Source organism: Cyprinus carpio, chromosome A1, assembly GCF_018340385.1.
Source record: "Cyprinus carpio isolate SPL01 chromosome A1, ASM1834038v1, whole genome shotgun sequence".
NCBI classification, from domain to species: domain Eukaryota; kingdom Metazoa; phylum Chordata; class Actinopteri; order Cypriniformes; family Cyprinidae; genus Cyprinus; species Cyprinus carpio.
In genome coordinates, this window is record NC_056572.1 from 29,683,868 (window position 1) to 29,711,127 (window position 27,260).

General features: G+C 36.4%; 4 protein-coding genes and 1 non-coding gene across 11 annotated transcripts in view; all 5 read left to right on the forward strand.

Moving 5' to 3' along the window:
* The first annotated feature begins 57 nt into the window (after nucleotides 1–57).
* LOC109047210 (follistatin-related protein 1-like) lies at nucleotides 58–9,972 on the forward strand. Its single transcript, XM_019064942.2, has 11 exons — nucleotides 58–148; nucleotides 271–327; nucleotides 4,566–4,667; nucleotides 5,192–5,321; nucleotides 5,577–5,609; nucleotides 5,932–6,062; nucleotides 6,424–6,545; nucleotides 8,630–8,742; nucleotides 8,855–8,965; nucleotides 9,113–9,213; nucleotides 9,428–9,972. The coding sequence occupies exons 1-11, from the start codon at nucleotides 71–73 to the stop codon at nucleotides 9,467–9,469; spliced, it is 1,020 nt and encodes a 339-aa protein (XP_018920487.1). The 5' UTR covers nucleotides 58–70; the 3' UTR covers nucleotides 9,470–9,972.
* Nucleotides 9,973–10,185: 213 nt separating this feature from the next.
* Nucleotides 10,186–15,594, forward strand: LOC109047903 (leucine-rich repeat-containing protein 58-like). The gene is made up of 4 exons (XM_042761465.1): nucleotides 10,186–11,394; nucleotides 13,087–13,215; nucleotides 13,314–13,591; nucleotides 14,504–15,594. The coding sequence occupies exons 1-4, from the start codon at nucleotides 10,940–10,942 to the stop codon at nucleotides 14,695–14,697; spliced, it is 1,056 nt and encodes a 351-aa protein (XP_042617399.1). The 5' UTR covers nucleotides 10,186–10,939; the 3' UTR covers nucleotides 14,698–15,594.
* Nucleotides 15,595–16,469: 875 nt separating this feature from the next.
* On the forward strand, nucleotides 16,470–16,541 carry trnae-cuc. The gene has a single exon. It is a non-coding gene; the product is annotated as a tRNA-Glu (tRNA).
* A 449-nt stretch (nucleotides 16,542–16,990) lies between these two features.
* stn1 (STN1 subunit of CST complex) lies at nucleotides 16,991–20,932 on the forward strand. The gene is given in 9 exon segments (XM_042760699.1): nucleotides 16,991–17,084; nucleotides 17,334–17,429; nucleotides 17,650–17,731; nucleotides 18,147–18,301; nucleotides 18,423–18,551; nucleotides 18,727–18,860; nucleotides 19,368–19,493; nucleotides 19,736–19,808; nucleotides 20,225–20,932. Coding segments are annotated over 9 exon segments (1,257 nt in total). The 3' UTR covers nucleotides 20,593–20,932.
* A 191-nt stretch (nucleotides 20,933–21,123) lies between these two features.
* sh3pxd2aa (SH3 and PX domains 2Aa) overlaps nucleotides 21,124–27,260 on the forward strand; it is an 83,826-nt gene continuing 77,689 nt past the window's right edge. For 3 of the 7 annotated variants that reach the window (XM_042761476.1, XM_042761533.1, XM_042761493.1), the window contains exon 1: nucleotides 21,125–21,640. In XM_042761476.1, the coding sequence (XP_042617410.1) occupies nucleotides 21,569–21,640 (72 nt within the window). In that variant the 5' untranslated portion in view covers nucleotides 21,125–21,568. Of the gene's footprint in view, nucleotides 21,641–27,260 lie in introns of all 7 variants that reach the window. The other 4 variants (XM_042761510.1, XM_042761517.1, XM_042761483.1 and 1 more) reach the window with 2 other exon arrangements.

Here is a 27,260-nt window from a genome sequence, read left to right on the forward strand (position 1 = left end):
TGTGTGTGTGTGTGTTTGGAGGTGGGGGTGTGGGGGAGGGTGAATCACTGGATCTCTCCAGAACTCTGTAATGTTGTCCTTTAGTTCTCACTCTGTCCGTGCAGCAGCTCCTCTCATCTCTTCTTTCTCCTCTCATCTCCTGATGATGGTAAGTCAACATGCTTTACGAGACAGACCTTATATGCGCACTGATAAGTCGGATATTTTTGTACTTATATTTTTGCGTATTTATGTTTATATCTTTTCTTTTGTACTTATATCTTTCTGCAGATTATTAGAACTCTTTCTCTATTCATTGTCCTCTCCGCTGTCTGCTGTTATGCAAAGGTAAGACAGAAAGCTTTCCGAATTCTTTGGATAAAGTTTTCTAATAGAGGAAAAGGCATCAGAACACTTCTGTATATTTTCTGTTGCATATTGTCAATTTGAATAACTGCAAATAATTACAGCCATAATTCTAGGAATGCAAACATCAGAGAATTTCATTTATTTGGCACTTGTGATATTAAGACATTATTTCTGATTAACATTCAAATCAAATATAATTTTTAATGATTTTTGTTAATAAACTAGTTTTTTCTAGTTCATTTACATTTTATTAAAGGGCTACTATCTCTTGAGAGCTACTTTGTTGTATTCATGTCATTTAAGTGATTTTTTTAATGCACAAAACTAAAAAAAAAAGAAAAAAAGAAAGAAAATGAAGTGCCCAAATTAGGGCCCAATGTAGTGCGTTAATATGAATTAATTTTATGTTTTGCAGATATTTTGATTTATGCATTGCATTATGTTTTATGACTAAAGGAAATGTTCGTAAACTTAATGGACACTGTTCTAGCCAAAAATTACTGGAACCTTTTCTGTTTTTCTACGGATTGTGTTCTCACTTTGATAGTTTCAACTTAATGTAACTTCAGAAGCCATGTAGCACCATTTTTAGGGAGTGTAACCTCAGCATTGTAGACGATTGATGTGGGCTAGCCATCTGGGCTTTAGCAGAAGAATGAACAGCTGTTGTTTGTCTTGGCGGGTAACAGCAAAGTAATTGGTACGTGGAGTAATGGAAAGCCAAACAACAGCAGACATTACCACACGGATGGAATAAGGGCATTTTAACACTAACAGTACACTTCACACAGATGCACAAACACAGCCGTTCTGTCTTGTGTGTGGCATGTGATCACTCGCTAGTCTTGTGCAGTGTTCAGGTGCTAGACACATAGTTAGACACGGCAGATGTGCTAGTCTTTTAATGACCAGCACATTATCAGGACAAACCATCTCATGCCTTTTTATTTGGAACCAAACAACAGGTCTCACACAATGAAGCTCCTGTTATCAGTTAAGCTTCTTTCTTCTTTCACAAGAGAAAAGGATGTGGTGAGCAGTTGCTAAAGTGTTGTTATTTGGATGGCAAGTGGGTTTTTTGAGTTGTTTGTTGTAAGACAAGACATTCTGGTCCCTAGAAGCCCACTTATGGATCCAATCTTACATTTCCAAGGTTCTTAGAAGTGTAAGTCGTCATAGTTGTCACAGAAACTACAACAAATATAATTTCTGAATTGCCATTTGCTCCAGCGGAAGAATAAATCCACAAAAGGGTTTTATGACTTTGTTAGAAACACTCACACAGCAGCGTTAACTAGTTTTCTGTAATGCCAAAGTATTATAAACGTACATGACATTTTTTCAAAATGAAAAAATAAAGAAAACTTTGTTAGATTTTCAATGTTGATTTGGAAATGAGTCATCACACAGGAATTACACAGGAATAGTACTCTTCACACATTGACCACAGACCTGTGAGTTCAGTGCACAGCGTAACTAGAAAATAAGACTCCTCTAGTAAAACTGAGTAGTATAATCAATAAGCATGGAAGTTTGCAAGGATAGAAATATGGATATATTGATACTGAAGCCCTGAGATTAAGTCTGAACGATGTAATAGTACAACTCAAGTTTTCAAAAATGTGTTTTGGGACTGGGAATGGAGTAAATCACTTTTTAACAAAAGGCAATTTTTTATTGTTTTCAGAGCTGGCTGTGTTTTTGAGCACGTTCCTGACAAATGCTGCAGATTATGCTGCAACGCTTACACAGGAACAAACACTGTTTTTTAGCACTTACTGAAGGGTGTTGCAATGAAACATTATTGTAGTTTTGCAAAGCAGAGGCATAGCAAGCAAATCTGTTTAATATGTATAAACCAAAAAAAAATGTCTTGTTTAGAGAAGTGCTTCCTCTGTGGTTCCGTTATGGGTGTTAATGAATGCAAAATGTGTGTTCCACGTGAGTGAAGGGCTGGTGTATCTAAGACTGCATCAAAATAAAAACCAGAATGAGAACAGGCAATGCAGTTAGTCTATCATATCAATGTTTTTGTTTTGTTTTTCATGGGTAGGACCACTATAGTGATTTTATTCTGACTTCTGTTCACTAATGATGTGGTGTCGTCTTACAGAGTCTGTCTGCTCTGATCGCCGTCAAACGATCTCAGCTGACACACTCTGGAATGTGAGAAATGTGCTGTCTGCCCTCTGGTTTTAGGTCAGTGCTCAGTGTGTGTGTGCTTTATACAGCCTGTCAGGAGTTATATGTGTGTGAAAGGTTTTTTTTCGCTCATCTCAGCTTATTGGTGTTAATGCTCTGTTGAATCTGTGGTAAACTCCTCTGGGCAGTAGCTGTTAGTGTGTGAATTCCTCTGTCTTTAGGCTGTCTCCAAACCTGCTCGGTCTCTCTCTTTAATGTTATATTTAATATTAATATGTTGAACTATAGGTTTCATTTCCTCATTCATAAGTGCACTGGAAAAGACGTTTCTTATTCTCACCAAGGCTACATTTATTTGGTTAAAATACAATAAAATCAGTAATAATTGTGACAAATTGTGATTTAGTTTTTCTATTTGACTATATATTAAAATGTAATGTATTCCTGTGATGCTAATCTGAATTCCCAGCATCATTACTCCAGTCTTCAGCGTCACATGATCCTTCAGAAATCATTCTAATATGCTATTTTGCTGCTCATGAAACATTTCTTCTTATTATCATTGTTGAAAACTGTTGTACTGCTTCATATTTCTAGTTGTGCCAGTGTTATCGTGTTCATCCGGTTATGATGCTCATATGAATAAAGCAGACTAATTGAATATGCTTCTTTCCATATTTTAGAATAACCATGCAACAATGTTGCAATATCTTAAATCAGACCTGGTCAAGAAACTTATATACAATTTCAACTGAAAAGTACCTTGTGTGGAAACATTTGAAAAAGGTTTTTGGGTCCATTAACAGATTAAATAAATGGACCAGGTCTGCTTGCTTTTCACTTTTCTTTGTGTACATATTCTTCAGCACTCTGAGTCATAACTGGTAAACACTTTTACACACACACACACACACACACACACACACACACACACACACACACACACACACACACACACACACACACACACACACACACACACACACACACACACACAGGCTAACCACTGGAAAATAGATAGATAGATAGATAGATAGATAGATAGATAGATAGATAGATAGATAGATAGATAGATAGATAGATAGATAGATAGATAGATAGATTATATTACCAGTGTTCTATTTTGGTCTTTTTTTGGTTGCACTTATGAAATCAATTAAATAACAAACAGAGGTGAGAGACTGCAAAGAGGTAGCTCAAAAAGGTCTGTTGCTTAAAAATAAAAGTTTTTTCTGTATAAGGTTCAGAGCTCATACGGATACACAGATGTTGCAGCTGGTTTGTGTGGGTGAGGTTTACCATCTGTCTTGCAGTCGTGTGGTGCTGCTTTTATGTTTGTGTTTTTCAGTGAGTGACAGCGTGTGTTGGTGTATTGTCATGGTCAGACTCTTTGTAATTCACTCTCTTTATTAGACGGCAAAGGTCAACAGGTCTGGGTCCCATCTGGAGCCGTGGCAGAGCGGCTTTCACTTCATTCTGCACCAATCAGACAGCACACCAAAAGGCCAGCACATGTCTGAAGAAAGTGAATGAGAGAGATCTGTTTATTTAGGTGAAAACATGGTGGACAAGAATACATAAAGTTCATTTTTGTATGACTGTGGGCCTGTGTAATTGGATCATTTGATATTTGGATGTTACCAAATAAAGAAAACAGCAACTTGATTGTCATTTATTAAAAGATAAAAAAATCTGCTTCTGGATTTTTTTTAGACTTGAAACAGTGTTCCTAAGATATTAAGTATAGTCTGCCATCTTGTGGTTGCATCTAAAATATGCATGTTTCACCGATAAAAAAAAAAAAGATTAACTAGTGTTTGGGGTTTAGTATTTGGATTAGGTGAAGTATTACTTTTAAAACTTAGTACTAAAGAGTACTAATACTATACGGTAGGTCTTTCAGCAGAAACCTGTATTATAACTGCTATCATCTCTGAAGTGTTTCCCTCCTTCACCACTAGTTGGAGCCAAAGTACACACTGTCATGTCGAAAAGATCCTGGAAACGCTGTTGTTTGGTATGAAAATATTGTAGGCCTACTCATATTTCTCTGTTTTTGTCTGTGTTTCGTGCAGGAGGTGAGGAGTAAAAGTAAAGTTTGCGCCAATGTGTTCTGTGGAGCTGGGAGAGAATGTGCTGTGACAGACAAAGGAGAACCGACCTGTCTGTGTATCGAGGTGAGTCGTGTTTAAAAGTAGCTCAAACCAGTGACTTGGCAACACTGTTTCCCAATGTGGGAAAAACCTTATACAATCTATGGTGAAAACCCACATTTACTCCTTACTCACTGTTTTATAAACAGACTAGGTTTTAATTTTTGATCATCAAGTGGTGACCCAACAAGTAACCTACCTAAATATTGAACTGCAACAATACATAACATCATCACATGTCGGGAAAAAATACACGTAAATATATAAACAGCATAACCGTAATTTACCACCCTGAAACAAAAACTGTATCAAATATTGTAGTCTATTAGTTTGAGTTATATTGAAGTGACAGGTGAAATTGTTCCAAAATAAATAATTGAATTATTTTTTTTGCTATCCAACACTCGCATGGTTAGCTGGAATAGTATTATTTGCATGGAGCTCTTTTCCCCATGCTTTTATAACCTGTTATATGATATACATAAACGACATGTATGTCATGAATGTACACTTATTTCAATGACTTTGTGTGTGTGTGTGTTGATCAGCAATGCATACCCCATAAGCATCCAGTTTGTGGCAGTAATGGGAAGACGTACCGTAATCACTGTGACCTGCATCGTGACGCCTGTCTCAGCGGACTCAAAGTGCAGGTCGCCCATGATGGACATTGTGAAGGTAAGTGTGTATGTGCTCCATTTTACAGGTTTGTAGTGTTTTCTTTAATACCTAATATCTAAATAGCATGACCACCACCATAGTTGCTATTAGGAAGGATCATTGCAACCATTTCCTCTCAGAAATGTCATCACAATTTGCCACATTTGAATACATAAATATGCAAGATATTAAAAGAACTTTGTAGAAAAAGCAGCTCCTGTTTTCAGTTGTTGATGAAACTCACAGACCTGGTTTCTGTCTCTTCTCATTTAGAGAAAAAAATGGAAAAAATCACCAACAGCCCAAGTGAGTAAACGCACTTCTCTGTTAGATTGAGATCTGAACATTAAACATTGTATTAAATATATGTAATTATACCTTTTTAATTGTTAGAAACTACTATATTACATCCAGTACTCAAGTTTATTTACTGAGCAATTTTGTTTGGATGGAATTAAATATGTGAAATAGGATTTAAACTTATTACAAGCAGATCAACAAATTATTATGTATTTTTTTTTCATTTTGTTTCATATTTTTTCAATCATTATCTATTCTAAGGGGGTCTGACTGGGCCAAGATGCTGGTAAATATGTTGTAACATGTTTTTTTATTTTTTATTATTTAGTTGTTTGCTACCTTACGGACCGTAATGAGTTGAGGAGGCATGTGATTGAATGGCTGCAGTCTGAGGTAGAGCCTGACGGCTGGTTTTCTAAAGGATCCAATTTCTCAGATGTCCTACTCAAATACTTCCAGGTTTGTGTGTGTGTGTGTACTGGTTTGGGTGGTTTATGAGGACACAGATTTGTACAATGACATGGGTATAACACAGGTATTTCACTATGAAGGTGGTTTATGAGAACACTACCTGTGTTCATGCAATTCAAAAGGTTTAAAAACATACTAAATGGTGTTTTTTTTGAAAATCTAAAAATGCACAAAGTTTCCTGTGAGGGGTAGGTTTAGGTGTAGTTTAGGGTTAGTGTAGGGTGATAGAAAATACAGTTTGTACAGCATAAAAACCATTACGCCTATGGAGACTAGAGTCCCTGTAAACCACCAATGCATATGCCTTTAGATTTGCCTGTGCGTCACTTATGCTGTTGTGTTTCAACAGAACTATGATAACGGAGATGCTCAGCTGGATTCAACAGAATTCTTGAAGTTCATTCAGCATAATGAGACTGCAATAAATGTTACGTCTCCTTATGCTGAGGAGGAGAACAACCGCCTACTCAGGTATAACTTTAAAAGGTTTGGGATTGGTAAGATTTTTTAATGTTTTTGAAAGTCTCTTTTGCTCAACATGACTGCATTTATTTGATCAAAAAAGTCAACAAAAACAATTATTAATCTGTGAAATTTAATTGAAATTCAAAATAACTGTTTTCTATTTTAATATTTTTTAAAATGTATATTTTAATATATTTTAAAATGTATGTGTATATATATATATATATATATATATATATATATATATATATATATATATATATATATATATATATAAACACATAAATAAAAAATCTTTTGAAGTGTACACTAATGCAAAGTTTCACATAGGCAGCACATATTTAATTTGAGGTAAATTGCTTTTACAGTGGAAAAGTGCACCTTCATTTTAGTTTGGTTTAACAATGCATTTTTAAAAATGCATTCAGATATGACGTTCATAACAGGTGTCATATTTGCATACTCTATCATATTAATAATGTCTTCTTGCCCTTGTTGGTTCGTCTTCATCTCAGTATATGACACACAATCATGTTTTTTTATGTTATTTTTATCATTTGACCTGCACAAATCAGATGAAAGAACTGATGAAAGTGTGTCATTTATAGATAGAGACAGTTTAAAGACAGTTTGCATTTGTGAGGTTTATTAACCTGAACACTGTCTTTATACTTGACACTATCAGTTCTTCTTTAAAGCCTCTTTTGATAATTTCTATTGGAAGATTCTGAAAAAATCTCTCTGATAACTGATATATCTCTGGGCTAGTCTATAAAACATAATGATTATGACCTCGCTGTCTTCTGACCGAAGCGCAAAGCAAGTCTTTCAGAATGCTTACAATAAAACAAGACAAAACAAGATGCTGGTATCAAATACAGCTTGTTTTAACTTTGTGCATTCAGCATTTAGATTGCATTTTATTTTGTTCAATAAAATTGGGCACAATATCCATAATTTAGTAAAAATCTGATAAAGACCTAAAGAGATTTACTACTGTAACTGTTCCAGTGGTTGTCCGACCGATATGAGTTCTTTGAAAGGTCAAAGCTGATACTGATATATGAGGGTGTTCAATGGCCAATGCATATGTAATAAAGTTTGCAGACTGTAATAGAAATTCTGAATTCCTTGGCTGTTTTACACAATAATTCAGTACATAGTCCATTACTGTCCAATCTGTAACACATTTTACTTTGTAAGATCTCTCTGTGAGATATTTCATAGGCAGTGTAATGCTTTGGAATTTGAATTGAATTAGGATTGAATGTAGAACACTTAACAGAGAGGAAAATGAATTGGAGTGAATGATTAAATCCCAGTTAGTGGCTAGAAAGCAAAGCATACATGCTATCTGATTGCAAACTTGCTTCTTTTTTGGTGAAATGTATATTTTTATTTAGCGAGGATGCATAAAATTGATCAAAAGTGACAGTAAAGACATTTATAATGTTAGAAAAGGTTTTCATTTCAGATAAATTCTGCTATTTTGAACTTTGTATTTATCAAAGAATCAAAGTATGACAGTTTCTGTGAAAATATTAAGCAGCACAACTCCTTTCAGCATTTACAGAAATAATAGAAATATTTCTTGACCGGTAAATCAGCATATTAGAATGCTTTGTGAAGGATCATGTGACACTGGACTGGAGTAATGATGAAAAACTCCGAAAACTCAGGAATAATTTACATTGTATTTAAAATAGAAAACTGTCATTTTAAATTGTAATAATATTTCACAACATTACTGTTTTCACTGTATTTTCTAATAATTATGGTGAGCATAAAATACTGTTTTCAAAAATATTTAAAAGTCTTATCGATCTCAATTTTTGAAAGGCAGTGTGCTGTATGTACTTTACCAGCTTGAGAACCACAGAGAGGGAAACAAAGAGTCATTGTGTAAAACTGAAGCAGTGCTGAAAATGTTCTTTTAAAAAGCAATGCCTTCTTCCATTAGTAGCAGTCTTGGATGTTATTGTCCATGAAAGTTATTTTGACAGAATTACAGAATGTTAACAGAATGCTATAATATTACCCTGAAAAATGCAATAAAATATTAAAAGCAGTGTTGACTGTTTGTTCTGCAGGAGTCTGTGTGTGGATGCCCTCATTGAGCTGTCTGATGAGAATGCTGACTGGAAACTGAGCTTTGATGAGTTCCTCAACTGCCTCAGGCCTGGATTCAACCCTCCAGAGAGGAGTAAGATCTACAACCACTCAATCCACTTTCTAGTATGATACATCAACAGACCTATGTATGAACAAATAGCCTGCAAGATGTGTGTGTATTGAGTGCTGTTAAATGTTTTTAGAGTGTGCCTTAGAAGACGAGACATACGAGGATGGTGCTGAGACTCAGATGGAATGTAACCGCTGTGTTTGTGCCTGCGGGAACTGGGTCTGCACTGCTGTTATATGTGATGGTGAGCTAAAACCTGGGATATTGCTGTTGTTTTTTCTGCAGCTGGGGTTGAGGCTGGGATTTGGACAGCAAAGCTGGATGAGATGAGATTTTTTTCTGTGGAATGTGGTCTGACTTCCCTCCTCTCTCTCTCTCTCTCTCTCTACAGGTTTAAATAAGTTACATGAGCTTGAGAAAATGGAAGGAAATGATCAGGAGATGACAGAGGAGGAGTGGACTCGGCGAGTGGCCGAACTCAATAAACATCAGGTTGGGACTGAATGTAATGTTTGAAACCTGGCTATTGAGTATTGACAAATAACATCATGTCCTGGGCACTACTGATTAAGAATGATGGGATGTGCATTTTTGTGAACATACCATGCCGAACTTTTTCTTCCTGATGTCTGTTTTGTTTGGCTGGGTCTTCATGGACCTAAAGCAAATAAAATGTGTGACTTTTGAACTGTTTTCCCCCTCATAGGAAACTATGGAGAAGATGAAAGTGGCCACTAAAGAGGTCTGACAAGTAATTCAGAAGGAGCGATGAACTTTTGCCCAGATTTCAGCTTTCAGTCAGTCATGAAAGCTTAATTTGTTTAGTTTATTATAATAATTATTGACGTATTCAATTGTGTTCTCTTCTGTTATTTGATAGTCTTTTTTGATTTGAATGGGATAATAAAAGAGTCTATGATTTGTACCTGTAGTGTAAATTACCGCAAACCTTTTTGTAATAGTATTTTTTATACCTTCAGTGTCATTTTAAAGCTTCTATAAGGCAGGTTGTTTATTTTTCACCTTAAAGTTAACGGAAAATATGAAATTATATTTTGTATAGCAACAAGATTTTTGCATAGCAAAATAATTATAGTTTTTATCACAATTTTTATTATTGTAATGACATCTCATTTACAGTGTTGAATTTACATCACCTTTCAAAAAGTGGGGTTTGGATAATGTCAATAGGAATCCTCATTATTTTGTGACGACTTTGCATCAATAAATTCAGAATGAATTCAGAACATACAAAGCTGGTCAGGTTGATGTTTTATTTATTTTTTTGTTTTTGATGGTAGGGGTTGTTTTTATTTTGAAATGGCCAAGTTAAACTTGAAAAATAGATTTGGTTTGGATTGAATGTTTTTGTTTTCAGTAAGGAAATACTACAGCTATTTATAAATCATCTCTGTTGTGTATTAACCTTAACTGGCAATCAATTAATAAAACTATAAAGCAATAATATTAAAAGAAAAGAAAACCTGGAACAAGTTTAATCGCATAATCAGGCATCAAAGCTGCCGACTGAATGTAACGTTTATGGTATATATTGCCATTAATCAAAATCGTTATTACTTAGACTTGGGTGATAATTGCTAAGTAATTTACTGCATTTATGGTAAGATTATGTTGTAGTGTAAAATATGACTATATGTAGTTTTATAACTAGCCTACACAAACTGTTATGACTTAAGTATACGCCCTGGCTCATGCCGATAAAAGAGCAATGTACATCAAATGCCTTTTATCTATCTAACAATGGACAGTAGATTTATGTTTTATCACCATCAATCACTAATCTTTCATTAAATAAGTAGACCTGCTGAATGTCAACAGGTTTTCACGTAAACCAGGCACTAAAACCATACGTGCAGGGTCGCAAAAGACACTAAAGACGTAACAAACTTGCATCATGTTTAGCCCCTGGATGACCAACCACTGACTGCAGGAGGCGTGACACTTGCGTGCACTCCAGTGCAGATAAAACCACCGAAGTCTTCTGTCAGGCGCGTGCACTTCGCACAGCTGCAGTTTGGTCACTTTAGGCAAAGGGGATCATCTATATAAATATATATAATAGCCTACATGTGTATGGATTATAATTCAAGACTAAAACTCCGAAGCGATAACTTTTTAGATTGTTGCACCGTTAAAAAGTGCGATACTTTGCTTTATTGTATTTCTATTTTATTTTTTTCTTTACTAAATAGTCCATATGGCTCGTTTCCCAAGCATGGACGACAAGTGTGCTGTTTTATATTTATCGCGTCTGCAGCCGGACGACTTGAACTTGGATCATCTCACGGACAGTAAAAGACAAAAAATCCAGCAGCTGCATCTCACTTACAATCGTTTATTGCTTCTTCCACCTTCCGTTTGTTTTCTGTGTAACCTGGAATATCTGGATATCAGCAATAATGCGCTCACAGTCATACCAGATGACATTATGCGCCTAACAAACCTGAAGACGTTTGTAGCAAAGAACAATCTTCTGGACGAGTCCTCGTTCCCTAAAGAGTTTGAACGCATGCAGGTAGAGACTCTGAATCTGAGTGGGAACAGGTTTGAGGAGATTCCCGAGCAGTTTCTCAAAATGACCACACTACAGTCCTTGTCACTTGGAGGAAACAGATTGAAGAATATCCCGGCAGAAATAGAGAACCTGACCAGGTATGAGTTTGCTTCTTTATTGTCCAGATATGAACGGTCACTTAATACGACGACGCAAACTACTAAATAAATAAATAAATAAAAAGACTGATTATTCTGTTAAATTATTATAAATACATATATAATAAAAACTTTAAATAATTAAAGAAGGTATTCATTTTTGACCACGATACACTGTGAGAGTGCGAGACAATTTAATTTTTTTTTTTTTGATTTTTTTGTTAGTAGAATATATATATTTATTTTTTTACAGATTTCAACCTCTGAAAAAAAAATCTAATTATTCTTTATTTTTGTATTTTTTTTAAAGTGTATTTTAATTTCAATTTTTGTTGAAGTTTTAGTAATTTTGTTGTGTTTTTTGCAATGGTTTTATATATAAATTGTTATAGCTAACATTTATATTATTTAAATTGGTTGTACTATAGTTATAGTTAACTGTAACAATCCTAACATAGATACACTGCTTTAGACCATATACTGTATCTCTTGAGGGCTGTTTAGAGCCTAGTACAAATTTGCATATGACCAGGATCACTGTTACAAAAGTAGACAAAAGTAGACAGTAGCTGAATGTGTTCCATGGCCTGGGGTTGGTTGGTGGGGCTTTTGGGTAAAACACTAACCAATAGAATGAGAGAACTGGTGAAGTAGACAAATAATTAAACATGCCATAACGGTCTGTTTACTCTTAAGTTAATGAACTCTCATTTCATTCAAACCTACAAAGTTAAAATTAGATTTTCCTGTTTCATCATTGCATTTCTAAATTCTGTATTTACAGTAGATGAACTTTGAACTTCCCCCTTTTGGTGTGTTTTTATCCTAATTGTATGATTTATCACCTCTGCATTAAAGTAATTCCGCTTTAGCTTTTCCCATATTAAAGGTGGGGTAAGTGATTTCTGGTAGCCAATGTTGATATTTCAAATCACCAAAAGAAACACGCCCCTACCCCAAAAGGGTCTCGCCCATATTTTGATAGCTCTGCCCCACACATACGCAACCCATGCAATGTTTATAACACACGAGCATATTCAAGCAAAAAACAGCATGTATTAATTCTATGAAACAAAGCAAAACCAACATTACTCACCTATTGAGAAGAAACAAAGCAACCTCAGTGTCCAATCGCAGGCTTTCCCGCTCCTTGAGTTCTCTCCAGCGCTGGAAAGCTGATCAGATATTTACACAGGTCCTAGTTCTTGCCTTAGCATAAGCCCTCTTTTATTCTGCAGACGGTTTCCTCTCTTGTTTTTTGTCCACCATCTCTATCTTTCTGTCGTCGCTCGGCTCGGCTTATGTCCGTCCTGTGCACTGAGCGCTCTCTCTCCTCCACATCATGAGTAGACACGCCCCTTACAAGTTTGTTTTGGTACTCACCCGACTCAGTTTTCTAAAGCGTTTTTGAAAAAATACATACCCCCCAGCCCACCTTTAATATCCACACATTTATAATTAGGGACATTCTCATTCAACATTTTTATCTAACAAAATCCTATACATGGCCTTACTAGATGAGTATTTTGTGCAATTTTCCAGGTATTAAATCTGCTAAAAGTTTGTTTTGTCAACTTGTAGGAGTATGCTCGCATATAACTAGCCTCAAAGCTAACACAAACTAAAATCTACAAAACTTGATTTTAATGTCGCGGTTCTTTAACTTTTGACCTCTGTTATGCAATGCTACAGTCTAGAGTTGCTGTATTTGGGAGGGAACCTCATCTCCTTCATCCCACCTGAGGTTGCTAACCTCACCAGTCTGAGATATCTGGTTCTGTGTGACAATCGCATCCAAAGCATACCGCCCCAGCTCAACAAGTGAGATCTTTGTTACTTGTGTTCTTATTGTATATTGTAAAGTCAAAGCAGTTGGGTGTATTTTTGGGTGTATTATGATCTGATTTCTGTCCATGCAGACTACACTCCCTGCTCTCTCTCAGTCTCCACAACAACCTGCTGACCTTCCTCCCTCGTGAGATCCTCAGCCTCGTCCATTTGCAGGAGCTCAGTCTGCGTGGAAACCCTCTAGTTGTGCGCTTCATCAAGGACATGACCTATGACCCTCCATCCCTGACGGAGCTGGCAGGACGCACCATCAAGTCACAGAACCTTCCGTTCAGCTCGTGTGACCTACCGTCCAATCTGAACCATTATTTAAACCTGGCTAGCAAATGTCCCAACCCAAAGTGTGCAGGTAGGGGAGGACAATAAGGTTGTATTATCTGTGAAAAAGTGAAATTTTTAGGAGAACTGTAAAAGATAATACTGTATATATCCTGTGAGGATCACCTTGCTTTAGACAGCATCGTGCATTAATTCAAGGAATATTCTGGGTTCAGTACTAGTTAAGCTCAACTGATGGAATTTATGGTATAATGTTGATTACTTAATCTTGTCCCTCATTCATCAAAAAAGGTAAAAACTTGATATTACACTGTAACAGCTTGAGCCTGTCTACACTGGACGCTTCAAAGCAGACGTTCCAAATCCATTAGTCCTATTGTCAGAAGTAGCACAAGTGCTTTGAGTACATCTGAAACAAAGTCTTGAAAATTTATATAACTTATAAAAAAAACAAAACAAAACAAAAAAAAAAACAACAAAACAAAAACCTGACTTTTGCATACAAACGGGAAACTTTGGCATGAGCACGTGAAGCCCAATGTGAAACATTTGCATGCTTATGTGAAATTTTTGTGTGCGCACAATTCATTTTTCAAGCTAGCAATTTTTTATTTTCTCGTTCGCATGCAAAAGTTGATGGATTGTTTAGTTTTGCAAAGGTCCCTTTAGGGGCTCCGTAAAGTGATTTTTTTCATGCTAAAATCGTGTTAACGTGCACAAGTTTGTGGCTAAATTGTTGAAAGAAAGAATTTTAACATTTACAGATTGACCCATTTACTCCCAAATGTTTGCTTTTTTATTTTTTTTTAAATGGAGGGAATTTATGTGCTAATCAACATTATGCCGTAGTGTAGTTGCTGTTGACATTTACTGAAAACTTTATAGGTTGACAAAGTTGCAGGTTTTTATTGTTGTCTTTGATGTGTTGAATATTTGTCCACCTCTTCACATTTCTCTGTATTTCTCCCATCATGCCCTCTAGGTGTTTACTTCGACTCATGTGTGAGGCACATCAAGTTTGTGGATTTCTGTGGGAAGTACCGGCTGCCACTCATGCATTACCTCTGTTCCCCGCAGTGTTCCTCTCCCTGCAGCTCAAACCCACAGAGCGACGCGGAGTCAGAGGACGAGAACAGCGTCCCTGCAGACAGGCTCCAGAGAGTACTGCTGGGATAGTACAGACAGATCTCCAACAGAGACAGTTACCTGTCACAGCATTTCCATTCAATGCTTAATTTCATGTTTTTGTAGACCTATAAAATGTTAAAAACACTTTGACCCAAAAGAGTTGGGTTTTAGAACTGTTTTAATGACTGAACAAAAAAAGCACTGCCTATTTAGCTGAACTGTGATTAATACAGGTAGGTTTAAACTGTAAATCAAACTTAAAGTGATAGTTCACTCAAAAATGTTGTCATCATTTTCTCACTCTCATGTCACATATACCTTTTTTTTTTTTTTTTGGATGATTTTAGAAGACATTTGATATTGTATATTGTCACTTGGACTACTTTTACAGTTCTTTTATGGTGTTTTTGTCTGTTTTTGATCATTTAACTTTTGCGTTTCATGGAGAACAAAAGCAAATTGGTTTGAAATTTCACGAGGGTGAGTAAATAATAAAAATGTGAACTGTTCCTACTAATGTTGCTCTTTAGGCATCTGACACTTTTGCATCTTGCCTAAAACAGTATTTTGAGTAGGTCAGCTTGACATGCTATCAGAGAACAAACCGGCCGCTTTGCACTTCTGGAAAATGTGATCAATACGTGAACAGTTTACTCTTTGACCTCTTCTTTGTATTGATTGTTAATCTGCCCTAACTTTTTTTGTTCAAAGTTCAGGTTATGGAATATGATGGCTACTTCGCACAATTTGAAAATGAATGGAAAGCTATCATCCAAGACACAACCTTGAAAATAGTTACACGCTAAAAGGACACTTTTTGAATTTTGCCTTATTGTCAGAAGTTTGGTTTCAGATCAGTATTAAATGGTTTACTGTCTCTAAAAGAGCTCATAATGACCTTAATAGTAATAAAACATAGATATCATTGTCCTTGATGATAACTTATCTGTTATGTGTGTGTGTTTCTTGTGAGCACTAGTTGTTATTTCAGTCAGTCTGATTGCTAGATCATACAGTGATGATAATTTGAACAGTATTGCACAATGTGGATGACTTTGTCTAAGAGTTTTGGGTCAATGAGTTCACATGAATATTTGACAGCTGCATTTATGGCCAATTTCTATACACTCCTCTCCCATCAGATGCAGCTATCACTCTTGCTGCAAATATCAGTCCTTTATCAGTTTACGATGTCACGGTGACCTGATACAGATTGGGACGCCTCTGCTCTGAGAAGAGGATGAAACTTTCCATCTCTCTCCGGAATAACAGGACAGTTTTACAATTCACAGTTCTCAAAGGTAGGATGAGTCAGCACTTCTCTCAGCTGTACAGGTCTGACTCAGGACATTTCAAAACACATAAATGGGTTTAGAGAACTGAAATGAGAAAGAGTGAGTATCTAGAACCACCCTGCTGTTACAAAAAAAGAAAAAAGAAAAAAAGAAAAGAAAAGGTCAAAGGTCCCCCATGGTCTTATCATTAGCTGGTTTTAAAGGGGTTTTGGGCACTAGCATGGCCAGATTAGGGGACATGCAAATTCGTCAGAAAGAAAGATCTCTAGCTTATTTTTTAAGACTCTTGTGGATGGTAAAGACTAAAGAGGAAAAGCAATCCAAAACTGTAATCTTACTGCACAGTGTTTCACAAGACCCAAAACTCCAGAGGAGAATGGGTGTATTTTGGACAATGGGTACAACAAATCTTTTGATGGAGATGATTATCGTATTTTCAGAAGTATTCTTTAAAGGCCCCTCACTATTCTTTGAGACTATATCTGTATGTAAACAGTCAGAAATCGAACGGTAGTTATTCAGCGCTCCCTGGTGGTCTAGTGGTTAGGATTCGGCGCTCTCACCGCCGCGGCCCGGGTTCGATTCCCGGTCAGGGAACAAGCGTTTTCTTTCAAATACTCGTCCTGGAGACGAGATCTAGCCAACTTCTGAAAACTCGGTAAAAACCATAGACTATATGGTAAAAACGCTGTGTTGTAAAAAGATGCTTCATTCTCACCGGTTGTGACTTCCTGTCATAAACTTTGGAGCTCTTCCTTAGAGAACGTTTGCTTTCAATAGTTGTGTGGCGCCCTCGCCTGGTCACCCGTGTACTTTTCGCACGTAAACGAGCTTTTGATTTCCCCCACAATCAGTTTTTTTTTTATATATATATATATATATATATATATATATATATATATATATATATATATATATATATATATATATATATATATATATATATGTATTTTCAGATAATAACATTATTATGTTAAAAAAATTAAGTAAACAAACAAATTAATACAAATAAAGTTAAATACAAACATTGACATGTTTTGTTAGTGATGTCCGCAGATGCTGATGCTGATGAGGTGCTGTCTGTGCTGCGGGGTTTGGACCCCGTGTTCTCCTCTGCATACTCGAGACTCTACATCACAAGTACCAAGTAACGTAAAATCAAGCAGTTCACCCTTGGCCCCTTTAATTTTGTTTACTGGATTTATCTTCAACTAACGTTACATGGCAATAAAAATACTAACAAGTTACAGCACTTTTGCATCAGCGGGAAAGTATTCACATTATTTGTCAGCTGCTGTTTTAAATAATAATGTAAAGATAAGAAGAGTCTGATCTTATAATGGTGCCAGAAAGCTCCCATATTTGACAGGTGCATGTGATGTTTTGTAGGAGTTTATTTCTACAAGACTCACCCACTCTTCCAGGTGGATGTACTGGGGACAGTTGTTTACAAGCAGGAGAGAGAAGATTTCTACTGCTATGGAGGTCTGGAAAAACTTATAAATAAAACCTAAATAAATAAAATCGGTTATCAAATAGATCATTTTTTTTTTTTTTTTTTTTTTTTATGGATGGGTGATTCTGCCATAAATTTTAGAAGTTGACTAGTAATTTTGCCTATGATTGTTTGTTATCTTGCCTTGGGAAGAAAGTGACCTAGGACTGCACTCAAAAATGGGCACTTGTTGCGCCTGGTCTTACTATTTCTTGTCTGTTACTGGTGTCATACACTAGCTTTGTTGGAAAAATGAGAAATGGAGTGATTAAGGATAATCAACTAAATGTAAGTTATGAAAATTCTGATACCACAGTAGTAACACCAAGTTTTTATAAAAAAAAAATTCTTAAAGACAGTCAAAATATTTCACATGAGTTCAGTACAATTATGCAAATATGTATCTTAACTATACACTAAGATGTGCTGCGTAATATTTGTATATTTTTTCTAACATTGTAAAATTGTCATTACTGTCACTTTTGATATTTTTAATGCATACTTGTGGAATAAAAGTAATTCATAGTTTTAATTCAAAATCACATTATATATATATCTATATATATATATATATATATATATATATAAACAAAAGGCTATATAGGGTTCTAAAATGGTGATTTAAAAACCTGGAGAAAATGGAAAATAATGTTTTCATTGCTGCAAATATTTAATCTGCATGTATGCATAAACAAATAGCTCTTTGTTTTTTACAACATTCTCTTTAAAATGAAAGATGAACTCAAACGGCTGAAGGAGGCTGAACGGAAGAGCACTGTGCTGGAGATCGGAGACCTGCTGAGTGTACGAGGAACTGTCAAAACCTCCAGGGATGCGAGGGAGATCAGGGCCACCTCCTTCTGTGAGGGAAAATAGTTTTTAGATTCTATTCAGACATATAATTTAGTCAGTTAGATTGAGCTTGTTTGTAAAACACATGGATTCCGTTATAATTATTTTCCTGTAACCATCACTCTGTGTAGATAAAGTAAATGACCCTATGATGGCAGTGCTGATCTCACGTATGCTGGAAATGCCTCAGCTGTACAGAAAGTGCCATGATCAGCCGTTCCGTGACCTGGGCGGCACAGAGTGAGTCACACAGAAAGATTGTGATATCTGTTATTTTACATGACATCATTTATATCTTAGATCTTACACTGCAGTAAGATATCTAATATATATATATATATATATATATATATATATATATATATATATATATATATATATATATATATATATATATATATTAAATGTACTTAAAAACTTATTTTATTTACAGAGCAGGTGGTTCCTTACTGTCTCGGTCAGTTCTTGCTCTTAAGGAGTTCCTCTTAGAGAAAGAGGTGGCCAGGTTTCATCCTTATGATGTTGAGTTCCTCTTACATCCACTGATTCAGAGTTCTTCAGCTGAACAGGTACTGAACCTTACCTTGACATCCATTATATAGACAGAGGGATAGGTAGATTGACCTTATATATGCAAAATTTATATACACAAAAGATGAATGCGCATCACTTCCAAAGTAAACTGTCCTTGTTCAATGTCACTACTCTTGGCTGAAGTATAACGGAATATAAGAGCCAGGAATAACTTATGGTGGGCAGGGTAGGGAGGATGTGTTGTGCTGTTTGATGGCAGCAGGGAGTGATTGTCTTTAGCACTTTTATGAGATGCTGCTGTTCTGGAAATTCAAGGACGGCAACATATGTTGAGGAGAAGTATACTAATGAGAAGCCTAACAATATCTTCCTTAGTAGGCAAATGAGAACGTGCATGGAATTTGCATTTTATTTAAAAGATCTTTATTTGTTAGAAGTTTTTTGGGGAGGCTGAATTAGTTGTTTTGAATGATTCATGACACAAATGTGATTCATTGCCGAGGTGACTCATCCATTATGATGCATGTCTTTTTTGTCTGAAGGAGATGGATCTGCCTGGGATATCAGTTGCTACACAAATTTGAAAACTTCTGAAAGAGACACTGAGCATTCTCCAAGATGAGGGACAAATATTTCGTAAAATGCAGACCCCAGATGAAGTCTACAATGTATGTGGGATGGTTTCGCAAACCTCTTAGCAAATACAAACAGTGGGTAACATTTCCTCGGGATACTCTTAAAATGTCTAATATTTGCTTCAAACACATGCTTTCTACACATTTCAGGAAAAGGATTGTACTACTAGGATTTTAAAATTATATTTAATGGTTTAATCACAACAGAAATGTTATATAACATATAATGTCTAAAACACGTGTAAAATATATTTTCATTACCTTGACTGCTTTAGGTAACAAAGCAAGACAAAGATCTTCACAAAGCAATCAAGGACATTTTACGAGAGGATACCAAACGGGAAAAGTGTATGTGTGTGTGTGTGTGTGTGTATGTATATATATATAAATATATATATATATATATATATATATATATATATACACACATACATTTATATGTATATCAGTCATACTAGTTGCACATCATGTTATTAAAATGATTACATTCTTTGGAATACTTCTTTTTTGATTGTTCAGACACTGCATTCTCAGGTCCGATTATTTTTTATAATTAACTATATAATTGATGTTTTTGTTTCACATAATAGTTTCTATTTGAAGCAGTATTTTTGTAAATTTAGTTTTATTGTATTTTATATTATAAATAAATTAGTGAGATAATGTACAGGCAGGCAACATTATTTCAAAATATACCCATACTGAAATATGTGAGTAGTGGACCTTCCTCATATGCTGTTTTTTTTTTTTTTTTTTTTTGGCAGATGCTGAGAAAGGATGCCATGTCCTGCATATATTGTCCAGCCAAAATCTGAGTCGAGAGGTGCTGGAGGTTACCCTGACATTCTTAGAACGCAATAGTGACATAAGCACAACAGAAGCGCACTACACTGTTTTGTTGCATTGTGTTTTAATTCCAGAAAATATAATAAGAATGTTAAAAACAATAAGACATATTGCTAACAAGTTACAGAATCCAGTTTTATTTAAATCATTAAAGTCACTTTCATCCATTATTTATCTTTTTAATAACCTTTTTTTTATTTTTTTTGCTTGTTTTTGTTATCTTGATGAAACCAGTTCCCTTTCACTTACAGTGATAAAGAGTGTCCTGGAGGTTTGTAGTGGGTGAGCTGAATGGGTCGTTTAAAACTGTAGTTACACTCAATGGCCTGAGGAGGTCACTGTGAGCAGATAGATACGTTACTGTCCACGAGCACATCTGTATCTGTGCACGTTCAGGTATCTGCTCAGTGGCAATATGAGTAACGAAAATCACGTCTTACACTGTCTGTGATATTCTTGCTCAGCAGTCGTTTACGAAATTGTTTGTATGCGTATAGACCATGCATATTTTGCATTTATATTTATGGAACGTTTTTCAAATGACAGTTCATTTATGGTGTGTGACACGGTTTTAGTGCAGTCCAGATACGCTACTGCATTCTTTTCTCTCACAGTTGGCCTTTAAACAAGCTGAATCAAACAAACAAATAATGCCTGGTCTGTAAAATCCAGCCATTGTCTCTTTTGCCAAGTAGGATAATGATATCAACACAACACTTGTTTTTTTTTTTCTTCCTCCCTGTAGAGGCTCTTAAACTGCAACAGAGCCCTTGTCAAGAAGCCCAGCCCATTGCCCAAATATCCCAGTGCGCGCGCGTTTCCTGCCGAATGGACTTCGCGGTGAATGCGCCCCGGCCTTTATAACGCGCGCCGCTTACATTTAAGGAGAACCCCCCAGACTTCAGCTACTCTTCTGTAATCCACACAAAGGACGCGCCGATCCGGATTGCAGAATGACACTGTAGAACGTGTCTAAATTCGAATTCAGCTGGAACGCGGCGGTTCGAAAATCCGCTCTGCGAAACGGATACGGGAATGTTCGTTGCCTGCGGACGGATATAAGTTTCAGATCATTTATTACTCGATCTTCATTTCTACATTACGTCAAGGGAGAATAAACGGACGGGCCGGGGGGCAACAGTCGTTTGCGTTCATTGAGAAGAGCAGCATCGATATTATTCGTGCAAACGTCTCCGTGACTGTCCATTTAATTCTGTGTCTGTCTGATTACTAGCCGTGCTTCGGAAGCCTCTGTTTTCACAATGCAGTTTCGGACAGTTTTGGATGTAAAAGTAGTGGATGTGGAGAAGAGGAGGAACCCATCCAAACATTACGTGAGTTGGCTACCTATTCACCTTGCGTCCTTCTCGAACCTGATGCTGAGATACAGAAAGACGCATCTGAATCACGATAAAGGACATTTCTGCAACGCTACGAACAAATGCGTTCTGAGCTGGTTCTGCCTTGTCCTATAAAAAGTCAGTTTTTTTTCAGCATTAGCCGAGATGAGTCAGAGAGTTTTATTTCTCTTGGAGAATAATACACATAGAAACCCCAGAGGTCCGTTTAAGAAAAACAAATAAATAAAAATAATAATAAAGTACAGAAAATTACCTCAGATTGAACACCTGCGTATGCATACTCAATTATATATAAACTTCATTTTGCAAGTTAATTAGAGTTAATTAAAGAAGATTTAGATTTCTGATGACTTATGTAAGATTCAAATGAAATTAGAACATGTCTGCTGGTAATGTCAATTGCCTAACCAGGACAATAACAATACCTTGATCATATTTTGTGAAACCAGTTACAATTATGCTTTATTGTTTCTATGAACATGAAGGATCCAAAACTATGTTGAGAAGAATATTTGTGCATTTAATGATAAGTGGTGTTCATGTTTTGTTCATCTGTTGTCACAAGTTATTAAACTTTCTGTGACACCCCCTTTTCTAGCAATTTAGGACACAACTTCAATGACATTCAGGGGTTAGTGGCCTGAAAAAGTGCCCATATATGGCTGGAACAGAAGCTTATGTATTTCCTGCAAAAGATGAACTGCTGTTTGTTTGAAATATTTATGCTACCACTTCTTGAAAGCGTATGCTAGAAGATCATATAGATTACCTAAAGACTAGTTCTACATAAATGATATGTTTATGAGTGTATTTGGGCCACTTTCTGGCATATAATGAAAATCTGACCCATTTTTTTCCAGAGTTCACTCTATAGACATGTACACAGAAGTCCTGTAAAGTATGCATTTTTCTAATTGAATGCAACTTTTTCATTACTAATTAAATAATTTTCAGAACTATTTAAGTGCACATTTATTTTAAAAAGTTGTATGAATTTGAAATCTTTGTGTTTTGCATGTCCCTCCCTTGTGTTAATCTGTAAATGTTGAGAATGGTCAAGGCAAGCAAATATATCTGACCTACTGTACAGAGAGTCCAGATGGTTAATATTACCAATTGATTAGTGACCTATTTCTAGTGCTAAATCTTAGGCTTTTTAGACAGTAGCCAGTCAACCAAAAGTTCTGTCATTTTAAGTGATGGTACATTTTAACAGCCTTGACATTGATCAGTAGTTGTGGCTTTTTGTTTTAAACAGCTTGTTTAACATGGGCCCACTATCTCAATCTTCTAACCACGAGAGCAACAGAACTGTTCTCAGATCAGCATTAGTGCAACATCCTCTCCCATAACTTGCACTGGATTCATTTGCTTTTGCCATAGATTCACTACATTCTCTCCCGAGAGAGTGAGCCTTTGGAATATGCATGGCCTTATATCCCACAGGCTTCAACATACTCTGGAAAGAGAGTAAAAAAAGAAAGCCAGTTGTTCAGTCTCATTAGTAATGTTTGTCAAACAGCTGGGTATGTTTCCTTTTGAGAAAGAGAGAGAGAGAAAAGGAGGAGGGGAAATGTGAACCCACATGCCCTTGTTTTAATCCCCAGGAACGCTCTGACTTCCTCTCTTTGAATGATAGCTTGGCTGTATTTAGACAAAGGGGAAAAAAACTACTTCATACACAAGACAAGGTTCTTACTGGCTTTTACTCTGATCTGGGACAGGTTTTACGTGCATCACTAGGATGATAAAGAGTGTACTCACAACCGCTTCCGAAAAGAACTGCAGGTTTGTCATCATTAGTCAGCTGAGAATTTGAAGTTGGACTAAGTAAAAATAGGGGTTCATACGATGGAAAATTGCATGCTTCCAGACAGGAAGTGAGCACTGAGACCCTCCTCTGAAGGTAGACAGAATTGCTTCTGTTATGTCTTTGTGGGAACTGTGTGTGTGACATGTTTTCTCACACAATTCATTAGCGAGCACTGGTTCCCAACAGAGCCCCACATGTCCGAAATGTGTTTGTGTGTGTGAACATTACATGAAGCTGCCTTGAGACTCTCCCCAGACAATCTGCTGTCTTGTCGGCTTTTGTATGACACAATTCCTTAGTTGTTTCCATCTGTTAAATCCTTGTCATAGGCCACTACAAGACATTCATGCCACAACATGACTATTAAAACACTTTTATTCAACACAAAAATTGAGTAAAGCCATGATTCATTCTTTCTTTCTTTCATTCACCCCAAAATGATAGTTCCCTCATCATTTACTCATCTTCCTGTTGTTCCAGATGTTTTAGACTTTATTGTTTTCAGTGGAGCACAAAAGGAGAAGGTTTGAAGAATGTTCATGCTGCTATTTTCCATATGTGGAAACATCCACAGAAGCAAATGGTGATTAATCTGATTTAAAAGGACCATAAAAGTTGTCTACAAGATGTGTGCACTTTATTCCAGGTCTTTTAAAGCCGTATAGTTGCTTGGGCTTACAAACAGACTTTAATATTGTAGGTTTAATTAATACTGTGGGTTAAATAGAAGTTAAGCTCAATCAACAACATTTGTGGCAGAATGTTGATGACCACTACAACGAAAATTTGATTTGTTTTAGTTAAAAAAGGAAAAATAAGAAAGGTGACCTAAAATGAAATTAAACTGGGAAAATTTTGTTTTGCTTGTATATTTGGGCTGTCAAGTTCTCTCCATTTTTATGGTTGTTTAAAGTTGTAGGCATGATTTTGTCAAGTTTATATATATATATATATATATATATATATATATACACAGTATATTTGAAAGAAGTCTCATGCTCGCCAAGACTGAATTTATGTGATCAAAATACAGTAAAAACAGGAGTATTGTGAAATATTTTTATTTCTATTTGAATATATTTCAAAATGTAATTTATTCGATATAATGGCAAAACAAAATTTTCAGCATCATTACTCCAGTCTTCAGTGTTACATGACCCACATAAATAATTGTAATATACTGATTTGCTTCTTATTATTATTCTCAATGTTGGAAATTGTTGTGCTGCTTAATAATATTTTTTTTGTGGAAACTGATGTATTTTTTGTAACAATGTAAAAGTCTTTACTATCACTTTACTATCAATTTAATGCATCTTTGAGAAATGTAAAGTTTTAATTTCTCTAAAAAATTGTACTGACCCTATATTTTTGAACAGTAGTTTACACAGAAAAAAATAGTAAGCATTTTTTTCATTCAACAGTCACGATATCATGCATATTATTTGCATCTTGTGGCTAAACTATTGAAACAGTGATCCACTTTAGTCAAGTTTATTTATACAGTACATTTCTGATTGTGTTAAAAAAGCTTTAATGTGTCAAATAGGAAAATTGTTTGTCAATAATGCAAGAGGACAATAACAAAGAGTAATTTTTTCAGCTAAGGTCAGTTCATTGATGACTCAGTGATGTCATCATCCAGTTCAGCTCTCTTCCAGTAGTGTCTGTGCAATCAGTCAAGCGTCCCCAACTAAACAAGCCAAAGGCGACAGTGGCAAGGAACCAAAACTCCATCGGTGATAGAAATGGTGAAAATACCTTGGGAGAAACCAGGCTCAGTCGGGGGGCAGACGATACCAGCATGGCGTGGTTTAGTTCCAGGCTGCAACACAGATCAGATTGTGTAGAGGACTTCTCTGGTTCTCATGGTCTGTACCAATAGTCGCCTAGTAAGTTGATGAGGTCTTCGCAGGGGATCTGTCTCTGGGGCGCATCTCGTTGACATGGTCTCCGCTGACATTCAGGGCTGTAGAGGTCGTCTCTAGGTGCTGATCCACCATCTGATCTGGATAAGAACTTGATCCTTGTGGCTACAGTGACCTTGGAATAAGAATGAAAGAGACTAATATTAGCGTAGATGCCATTCTTCTTATGATGTAGCGAGTACATCAGGTGTTATGGGAAGTGTTCCGATTGAACTAATTAATGCAGCCTAACAATTATTTCACAGATTTGAATTATAGAAATGCAATAATATATTAAGTGTATGCCAAGTTAAAGAGATTGGTCTTTAATCTAGATTTAAAATGACAGATATAGAGGGAATAAGTGTCTCAGAAACCCAGATTTTTCATCTTTGAGTGAACTGTCCCTTTAAACTAGCACCCCCCTCCCCCTCCATATCCCACACACATCCTATACCAGCACTCGCATACGTTTATGTACTGATAAATGACTCCTGCTGCATCCTGCCTGTCTTCAATTTCCGCGTTTTCATTTCCCCTCCTCTTCGCTTGTTCCTTGTCCAACATGACATCTTGGAGCACTAAAGCTCATTGCTCCTTTTTGTAGAGTTACTGTCTGCCTGCTGCCAGTTGCGGAGCGAATGCTATTGCTTTCAGTGCAGCTTGATTACATCATAGACAACAAATGATGCCAGAGCTGCTGGTGACAACATGTGTGGGCTGGAAGTGAAGCTCTGCCTCAGTACAGCAGCCTTCATGGGAAATGGCTTTTTCTCTCACAGTAGCTAATGATGTTGTCACCCATAAAGAAAATAATCCCAACAAAAGGATACTTTATCAGAATTGTTTCATATTTTCAGTGCATTCAATGCATGCTAATTGATTCTAAGCTGAGTTAATGACATGAACTAATGACGTGTTTGTTTCTGGTGTGTTGTTTTGCCTGGGATGCTGGGTCTGGCTCTCTCGAAGGGCTCTATGATGAAAGATGGGATTGTTGAAGGGGTTTGAAAGGCCACGTAGGTGTAATGGAGCTGAAAAATAGCAGTGCCGTGTTCACTCGCTGACAGTTTTGTCTACACACCACCAGTTACAACATTTCATGGAAGTGGCTGGCTATTCGCCCCCATTCGCAAGTGTCTGACTTGCAATAGTAAAAATAAAAATTCACTAGATGATATTTGACCATTTGCAGATTTTCGGTTTGTTACAGTTCCTAAATCTACCAGCGTCCTTGTCAGTGGATAATAAATGTCTTCCGCTTTCACATACTCTTTGAGATTGAAGAGGTGTCTTGTCCCAGGTTGCTCTGTAAGGCCAAAGGTTTTGATGCTCAAAGGTTGACGTGTACGCTGAGTTGACACTTTTTCATCTACACTTAAGTTCCACTTCCTGTACCGCATCCCTTTCCGGGAGCTGGAATGTGCATGTTCTTTGCATTGGGGTGATAGAGGTGAAGAGGGTGACCAGTGGCAACAGCAAACTGGAAATGACCACAAAAAAATGCAAAGGAAGTAGAGAGAGAATGAGCGTCAAATGGGTTTGTTCTGTGGATCATTGTTGATCACAATTCTCAGTGAGGAGGATCAGAAAGTTATACCGTTCATCTTTTGCTCTCTCTGCCTTGATCTACATATTGTTTAATTAATGATTTACAAGTAATGATTTAGAAGTTATCACTTCCTGTGGGAAATTGCCTTTCCAGAATCCCATTACCAGTGGACCCGCCTGGAGTTACACAGCTTAAACCCTGCAGTAAACGCTCACCCCTTGAGACGTGGGCTTGGAACAATTGCCAAATTTGCTGTGATTGGAACACATTTATAGTACTTAGCCTCTGAGTTTGTTGGTCTTAGTTTGGGTCAGTGTGTTG